Below are 9,695 nucleotides of genomic sequence, written 5' to 3'. Positions count from 1 at the left end.
CCCGGGGTCCAACTAGTCCCGGTGTACCATGAAAATCTGACTCCCCTAAAATGTGACTCCCCAGTCAGCTTTTCATCATGAAAATGTGACTCCCCAGTCAAATTTTCATAATGAAAATGTGACTCCCCCTATGAAATTTTGACTCCCCCCCCCCCAAAAAAAAAAAAAAAAAATTCATTAATCTCATTTTATTTGAGTAAATGACTATGATCTTGTAGTATGCATAATGGAGGATACATTCGCACTTTTTTTTTGTAGTTTGCAGGTGAAAATTTTCATGAAAAATAAGAAAATTAAAAATGTGCACATAATGAAAATCTGACTCCCCAATGAAAATTTGACTCCCCCTCCACAAAACTTCATAAATCTTATTTCATTTTGAGTATATGACTGTGATCTTGTAGTATGTAAAATGGAGGATACATTGGCACTTTTTTTTTGTAGTTTGCAGGTGAAAATTTTCATGAAAAAATAAGAAAATTAAATGTGCACATAATGAAAATCTGACTCCCCCATGAATATTTGACTCCCCCTAATTGCAATTAACCATGTACCACAGGTAAGGCATGGAGCACTGAAATGCCTGTGGTCATTGTTTGATTGTGCCAATGTATCCACCATTTTACATACTACAAGATCACAGACATATGTTCAAAATAAAATAAGATTTATGAAGTTTTGTGGAGGGGGAGTCAAATTTTCATGGGGGGAGTCAGATTTTCATTATGAAAATCTGACTGGGGGAGTCAGATTTTCATGGGAGTCAGATTTTCATGTTACACCGGTCTCCCCTATAGCTGCACCGGTAGAGTGGAACAAGCTGCCTAAAACAGAAACAGGAATCTTTTTCATAAGAAATTGAAAAAAAAAAAAAAAAAAAACACAAAAGATCATTTTTTCTCGACTTTTGTTCATTTTTGAAAATTTACATTATATAAGCGAAATCCTACTGTTTAGTAGTCAACCTTTTCTTCCATTCCTTTGGAGGTGCAACCAGCCAAGGTTCAAAATTTTCTAGCGGCAGGAAAAGCAAATGCATCATTTCCAGCACGTATGTTTTCACGTCATTAGATGCTCTATTGTGGGGGGTCGTGCCATATGCTGTACGGTGCCTTTTGCGCAAGGGAATAGCATACATTATATTACAAAGCACAGAACACATTCTTCTCACACGTCGAGCACGCTGCGTTTGTTGCACCAATGCAAATCAAAATCCAAGATGCCATATCCCGAACATCATTCACCCAAACCCAATATAGAGGTGCAAATGATGTCACAGACATGTTCCTAAAAATATGTAGTGCACAGATTACAAACTATGTTTGATTATTTTAGGGTCCCACATAAAGAAGTCTGTATTAAAGTTTCACTTTCCTGGAACCACGAATAATAAAAAATAATTCATCATCTAACCCCAAAAAGGAACATACGTTACTGTCACAAATGCATAACGTCTAGCTGTGGAAACGTTTTAATCACTTTGAAAATTCGATCATCACGGGTTTTGTTCTTTAATTTATCTCCTACAAGTATAACGTTGTAAAAAATTACGAAAAGCTTCTTTATAGAGCAGTTAATTGTTTTTTAGCGACTTAAGTTTGCCTGTCACTGAATATTTAAAAAACGGGGAAAATACACCCTACCGACAGTAAAATAAGCATTTAATAAATTATTTTTCCCCTCGTGCTCCAAATATTATATCTGAAATGTCAAACTATCATGGAATCACTATATATTTTTCTGTCAGCAAAAGAAAACATTGTTTTTTCTTGCACCAAGTACTTGTGCAAAATAAAACATTTTGTCAATTTTCCTAGGGAACATACGTTATCTAGTATTAGCCATGACGCAGGCCCCATTAGTTACGGTTTAAATATTTATAAAAAACATCCTTACGTCATATTTAATTTAACATGATCGAATCACTTCATAATATATAAGAATACGTTATGAAAATAAAAATTAGGTGGCCTGGAACATACGTTACCGGAACATACGTTACCAGTGTAAATCTACTTGTGCCCAAAACTGGCTCCGAAAGAAAAACTAGCTTCTGTTTGAGATGTCAGGTGGTTCTTTCTGACGTCTGCTCGAGCTAAAGATTAGATGAGGCTAGTTACAAGTGTAAATAAATCCATAAAATCCTCAGTAACGATGTAGGCGAAGAAAATGATTTTGTCGTAATAAAAAAATTAATTCAAATACAGGAATGAATGTCAAAGACGGAAATAAATGTCAAACAAGACTAGGCAAGAAAAAAATAATCGCCAACGAGCGCAGTGAGCGCAGTGCCAAATACATTGATACCGAACGGAACATCATTATTTCAGAAAAATGCGAAAACAAGAGCTGAGATTAAAAAAATATATCGATCTCGTAAAAAAAAAAAAAAAATAGGGTGACGCTTATTTGGAAGCGATAGAAAACGGGCTCAAAATACTATGTAGGCCTACCTTCCGCCTCCCTGTAAATGTCTTGAAAGACAAAAGAGGCGTGCGAAGACTAAATCGCGAAAACGTAGACTTCACCAAAGGAAAGAAGAGCTCCTAGCTGCTATAGAAGTTGCCGAGGCAAGTCCACAGCAATCACCAGCTGAGAGATTTGTTGTGTGTGTGAGGTGGCCACAACGTGGAAACGATTGAGAAGAAACTGAAGGCAGTCACAATGAACAATTAAAGAACTACAGTCACAGGTTAATGCCATAAGAAAGAGGGAGAATGCTATCCGGCAACGATTTAGCCATTGTAGAACACGAAATACGGAACCACCTGAATTTCCCACATGCCCCAAAATTAAGACAGAACGCATCATACAGCAGATTATGGACCCTATCTAACACTGTGCAGTGTCTCCTCCATCCCAGTGTACCACAAACTTTCATAGTCTTATTTATAACAAAAAGAAGGCAACAAAGAATATCGATTGTTCAAGATTTGGTCAAACAAGGCCGCTTTTATTTCATAACCCCACTACCCTAATTATTTTAGCAATAATAACAATGTAGCAAATTGTTGCCTTTATCCTTAGGGATAAAAATAATATTATATACATATAATATCCAATAAGACTCATCATCCTAAAATTATGACTTATATAAAATGATTTTTTAACTACAGTGGGTCAAGTTTAACGAGTTACACCAAGAAGTAAGATGAAAATATTTCATAATATAGTGGCTGAGAAGATTGCGAACACGTACCGTTGTCTCAGATTTCTTTCAGCTACTACTGGCATTTGCCGGAATCATTGGTCGAGAACTCGCGAAAGGGGGATGAACTGGTCGAAAAGTCGACGGATGGGAGTAGCAGGAAAAAAAGGCAAGCTGTATACGTTTTTTTGAACGAGATGACTATAGTAGAGGCCAAGAGCGCCAGTAACAAAAAAAAAAAAAAAAAAAAAAAAAAAAAAAAAAAAAAAAATCATCCAGCACGTTGGCAGAGTAAAAACACAGTATGAACATCTAAGAAATCTCAAGGAAACTTACAAGAAATCATGCAGCCTATAATTTGTCTTAAATAGCGACTGATAAGGACCGTAGAGACCCTTGAACTCTAAAGTGATATCTGTTTCTTATACTCACTCAATGGAAAGACTTAAAAACGTAATTTTGTGAGCCACTTACTTTTTATAGATGGAACAAACATTATATATATATATATACATTTTTTTAATTCCCAAAAGTGCCGAAATCCGCAAGACAATTTAGACCTTTCAGAGGGGATAGTAAAGCTCATTTTGAACGAATTCTCTGCTGTATTGGAAAACCTATAGGTGTGTTGAAAAAGGCTTCGTTTAAAGAGGTGGTAGGTTAGACGTTTCTGGGATCTTCCTTTCTTTACATGCAAATAATGAAGACGTTTGATACGCGGATCGTGTTTTTGAAAATATGTTATCACTTTTGATGTCTGAGTTACTTTTAAACACCTCAATAAATTCTACGAAAAAAAAGCGAAAAAATATCTTATCAATATTTATTAAATTCGTGTCCCGTATCTTTTCTATGGCTGTGGAACATACGTTACATTACGGTATGCGAAGGATGCGAGGCGTAGTTGGTATTGTAACTAATACACCCAAAATTTGAAACTGCCAATGAGTTTTAAATTCACGACGAATATGACCAGTGGTAGATAACTTTTAGATAACAAAGTTTTCAATTCTCTATACAATTGACAATTACTGCTTTTGAAAAAGTCATCAACGTGGACATTGTAAAGAAAAATGATCTTTAGTTTGAAAGTAATTTTCCTAGAGCTGGTCAATTTAAAAGTATTTTCCTATCATTTTTCCATTATTAATGACTCATTGGGTTCTGATACTGTTTAGCTTGCACAAATTTCCACAGCGCTCAACTAATGATCGTGTTTGTATCAGGCGATTCAGTGGTAACGTATGTTCTTTCTTACGCTTTTTTCACTTCAAACGGTTATCAATTTATTTGCTTACAAAACAGAAACGCGTGGGCGTAAAATTGGGACATTTGTAGATTTTTGTTCTATACACATGTAAGTTTTAAAAAATTGGATAATACATCGAATTCATTCAATTTCATTTTTTGAGACTTGAACTTGAAATGCACCTCTATATTGGGTTTGGGTGCATTGTGTTAGACGCACCTCGATCTAAAACTACTTATAGTATACATGTATATACCATGACTGGTGTTGCAACTACACTTCAAGAGATACAACCAAAAACAGTGGCGGTTTTGATAAAGCTATTAAAATAGTAATAACACCTTTAACAGCTTTTGCATCTTTATCCTGTGTATTGCTGTACACGTACATTATCTGATAGGCTGTAGAAATATTTGTTTCTAAAAATGTAGAATCTGATAAAAGAAAAAAAAGCGACCAATCCTCTTTACTCTTTCCCATCTGCCACTGCTGAGTAACAGCAAAGTCCCTTTAAGGACGTTTGACCTGCAGACAGTAAATATTTATTTATTCTATTTTCATTGGTTGTATTTTGTTTTGTGGGCCAACACTTATGTTTTTGTTACATTAAAATAAAAGAAAACGAGACAAATAAGATTTCTTGCCTTTAACTATCTGTGAAAATTGTTTATATGATACATACGTTACCGATACATACGTGTCCAAATAATATGAATGTGTTGTTTTCTATATTCATTGATTGTTCTCTGTTGTCACGACTTTGTGAGTACGTGCGACGTTGTATATGTGCGCACGCATGTTTTTACGGCGCTCATTCTTCTTTGTTACGTTAGAATGATACATACGTTACCGATACATACGTTACCATACAAGTATATATATTGATGCATCTTTGAAGATCTACATACGTTACCGATACATACCGAGACATAAGTGTTGGCCCACAAAACGAAAGGCAACCAATGAAAATAGAATAAATAAATATTTACACGCTTTATGGTAACGTACGTATCGGTAACGTATGTATCATTTTAACGTAACAAAGAAGAATGAGTGACGTAATAACAAGCGTGCGCACATATACAACGTCGCACGCAACCACAGAGTCGCGACAACAGAGAACAAACAATGAAATCAGAAAACAATACCTGTTTGTGGGTGCTGAATATACAACATTGGTCAAAAAGGTTGTCCCACCTCCAGTTTCATGTGCTTTTATTTATAAATGATCACATCACAGGAGTTAATTAAAATGAATGGTGATTTTCATTCCAGATACCATAACTAACATGATAAGTGGTACAGAAAATACAAAATAGCGGTGAAGATTTCAATATTTAATGCCATTAATTCATATTTATTACATGTACCCCCTCTAATCCGATGTTTCACTGTCATTTCTACAGAGCTAAAGAGATGCCCATTAAATTGAAAAGGCACCACCAAATGTCACCACATTTACACACATTTAGCATTAGGGTGTGCTCGTTAAAGGTCACCTGTCTATTAGCGTGTGTGTTTACTGTGTGCTGCAATTACCTCCTGTAGACGGCTCCGCTGCCTTCAACAAGGGTAACAATTCTGTTTTGTGGGATATTGTCCCATGTTTCCTAAAAAGCTTGGCGGAATTGGTCCGGACTACTTGGAGTTTGGTTCTCCTCTGGATTGCACACTTCGATTCATGCCACGGATGCTCAGTGGGTTTATTATCAGGACTCAAAGATGGTTTCTCCAACCTCAAAACATTGGGTTTCTGCAACAAATCACGCACCAGACGAGAACTGTGAGCCAGTGTGCTGTCATGATGAAGCCTGTGTCAACCCCGAAGTCCTTTCTTGCAGATGGAATGAGGTATCAGTTGGTAATATTAGGTTCAGGGACCCCAGCACTACCAGAACGTGGTCAACTATCACTAGGAACAAGTTGGTTTTGCTGTAGAATCAAGGTATCTCTTGTATGCCTATGATGGTCAAATAAGGGCCCGTAGACATGTTGTAGAATACTTTTTGGAAGGTGTGTGCAGGATAATATCGTCTGAGGTGTCTTAATGTTACATTACAATAAGGGAAAACGGGACAAAAATGATTTCTTGTCTTCAACTATCTGTGAAAATTGTGCATATGATACATACGTTACCGATACATACGTGACCAAAAATATGAAGGTGTTGTTTTCTATATTCATTGATTGTTCTCTGTTGTCACGACTTTGTGAGTACGTGCGACGTTGTATATGTGCGCACGCATGTTTTTACGGCGCTCATTCTTCTTTGTTACGTTAAAATGATACATACGTTACCGATACATACGTTACCATACAAGTATATATATTGATGCATCTTTGAAGATCTACATACGTTACCGATACATACCGAGACATAAGTGTTGGCCCACAAAACGAAAGGCAACCAATGAAAATAGAATAAATAAATATTTACACGCTTCATGGTAACGTATGTATCGGTAACGTATGTATCTTTTTAACGTAACAAAGAAGAATGAGCGACGTAATAACAAGCGTGCGCAAAATTGATTTGCATTAATTGTGATAGTGACCCACCGCCGCAGGGTCGGACGGAAGCCGTCTTCTGGGTGTCTTGGAAGACGATCAAAAATTTCCAAGTTTAGATTGACTGTCATCTAATTTTTTCTGTCGGAAGTTGGTCAAAAGTAGAGGATGGTTCAACAAAGATAATTTGGAAGACTGTTAGAAAATACCTCTGAATCCGCCCAGACGTTTAACTGGGTTGGGTGATTTCAGTGCTTGCCATTTAATTGTAGGCACTACATTATTGTTTGCCTTTTTGTATAAATTATAGTTATTTACAAGTGTAAACATTTACTACAGTAGAAATAATAATTACGAGTAACAGTATTTGCTAATGCTTTTCATTCATCATTGCAAAAATAAGTTATACAACAACCAGCACTTTGCTGCTGTCTCAGTAACGTTTAATTTTATTGCTCTGTATTCAATCGAAAATTTAACATTTAGAATTGGAACAGAAGGTGAAAATAATTCAGCATTAGCAAGATGTAAATGTGATTCACATGCACGTATATATATGAATTTATCCGCACCATTACCCGATCGTGACACCTCAGGTATGATCACTATTGCATGTAGCCTACCTAGTTCAGGATTGCAACAATAATCAGAAATAATCGGTGCATTTTTAATCAGGCGAATTTAAAGCTTTTCTCATAAAGCAGGTTGATTATCAATTAAAATCATTTGTCATTGGAAATACAAGTATATGGATAAAACTTGCTTTAACGCCGTTAAACGTTGAATGTTATAACTTGCAATGCTTGCTCAGTAAGCCTTTGACCTTGGCCAATTGACCTCAGGCACGGAAGGGTCCCATAAACAACTTGGCTGGAGTATCAGTTGTCACTTGAAAGAACTCTTTCCCAGCATTGATGAACTCCTCCTTGCTAATAACCCCGTCTTTGTTGGTGTCTATGGCCTGGAAAGAAGGCGTAACGGAGAGAGGATGAATGCCGTAGCATGCCAAGAAATTTGTGTACTCATCCAGTGTGACAAACCCATCGTTATTGGCGTCCACTCCGTCAAAACAAACTTCCAGCACATTTTTGAGAGACTCTGAGAAATGAGTGTCGGTGAATGTGCGCGCGTGCGATCGCACCATCTCATCAATAGTAACGCTGATCTTTTTCTCTGGTCCTGCCCAAAACTCGTCCCATGCCTTGGCAAGCAAGGGCCCAAATAGTTCTACTTTTTCCTTGCTCAAGTACGTGTTGCCCCGCTCCAAAACCCAATCAACGTAGTCCTTTCGGTTGACAATATTATCCAAGTCACGGTCAAATATGATGAAAAAAGAGCGCATCTTGCGCACCCAAAACTCCGGGAGAGGCGCGTAAGTCATCTGTTATAAAAATATATATACATTTGGATCTTGGAAATAACAGTGTGTAACGAAAAGGGATAAATACACACAACATGACATTTATTCTTGCTAGGTTATATAAAGTAAAAAAATGCAATTAAAAGACCCAAAAATGCTTTCTACTGGTACAACAACTTGTGTAATCGAATAACTTATTTTTAGATGCTTCATTTTCATCTATTTTTTAAAAAATCAGTACCTCTTCCCGTTCCAAATATAAATTGAAAAACATCAATCGAACATCAAATCAATCGAAGCATGCAAAATACTTACCTTAATGTAGTGTTTTTAAGTTCTTAACGCAAATCTTCGCCAAGCCCACTGTGGGAGATACGAGAAGGGGTTCCAGGGTTCCTAATTAAAAACCACACTACCTATTTGAACTTTTGTAACAGGTGTTCAGCAGTTGCAAAAAATCAGGCGTTTCAGACTTAATGCTATGACTCTTAGGAATCCAAAGAAATGTATCACTGAAAGGGCAGGAACTACAGTACAATATTGACCTTTATATGGGCTATACCGATATATACAGACACAGAATTTTTGGTGCGCAAGATATATTATATTTCTCTTGGAAACGTTTTCTTTTTCTTACAGCGTGATGAGCATTTTAGTCACCCTGAAATCCAATGATTACTGGAAACTCGCTTTTACTTATCTTTTCGGTGGCATGCTGATGATACATGCTGATGATATAGTTTCCAGAAATCTCTGAAACCTAGAGCGCACTCAGTCAGAGAGCCGCTTAGCTTGTTTTAATTACTGGATGTGCTTGAAACCTTGAACCCTCGCTAAACCCCTGTTTAACAAATGATTATGTAATCGGTCCAAGTTGAATAAAAGATGTAAAAGTAAGAATGGTAATGATGTTATATTCAGTGATATAGTTATTATCAAGTGTTATCAGCAGGATGGTAGTGGGTTCTTGTTATCAATACTCTAGCGCTTTAAAATATTCTGTTGATAAATTGGATATTCATCTTACACCTTTGATATTTTCTTGGCCAATGAATAATTTGCAATTTTTCAAAAAATATTATAGCATAAAGTAATAAATGCCATCAGTCATTTACTGATCAATGTGAATTTTTGTCTATCAACAGTTCAAATAATTCAATCAAATCCGAATTTAATTTACTTATTTCTTTCTCATTACCAGGGGCACCTGTGGAATGATTCAAATATGAGACTAACATTGCTTACATGTGTGCCACAGTTGTAGGCAAAGATCCAATGAAAATTAAGCGACTTTTCCATTCATGTATTATTCATACGCATTACCAAGATTAAATTTTGTTTAAGCTAAGTCAATATGACATTAACAGGTGGTTCATTCTATTATGTGCTGAATGAAGTAAACAAGGTATATGTAATGTCATATAATCTGA

The 9,695-nt window shown here is 36.3% G+C and overlaps 1 protein-coding gene across 1 annotated transcript; it reads right to left on the bottom strand.

The window, feature by feature from the left end:
* Nucleotides 1–7,584: 7,584 nt before the first annotated feature.
* On the bottom strand, nucleotides 7,585–8,719 carry LOC106172344 (sarcoplasmic calcium-binding protein-like). Its single transcript, XM_087005292.1, has 2 exons — nucleotides 8,581–8,719; nucleotides 7,585–8,286 (listed from the first exon to the last, which is right to left on the bottom strand). Exon 2 carries the CDS (start codon nucleotides 8,284–8,286, stop codon nucleotides 7,744–7,746), a length of 543 nt encoding a protein of 180 aa, XP_086861418.1. The 5' UTR covers nucleotides 8,581–8,719; the 3' UTR covers nucleotides 7,585–7,743.
* Nucleotides 8,720–9,695: the final 976 nt, after the last annotated feature.

Source organism: Lingula anatina, chromosome 2 (genome assembly GCF_051362555.1).
Source record: "Lingula anatina isolate TDL-2025a chromosome 2, LinAna3.0, whole genome shotgun sequence".
Classification (NCBI taxonomy): Eukaryota; Metazoa; Brachiopoda; class Lingulata; order Lingulida; family Lingulidae; genus Lingula; species Lingula anatina.
The sequence above is the reverse complement of the archived record's forward strand: the minus strand, read 5'-3'. Positions and strand labels throughout refer to the sequence as shown.

What these genes read in the sequence shown, in the direction of transcription:
- LOC106172344 (XM_087005292.1), bottom strand. Translation starts at nt 8,286, where the DNA reads ATGACTTACGCGCCTCTCCCGGAGTTTTGGGTGCGCAAGATGCGCTCT.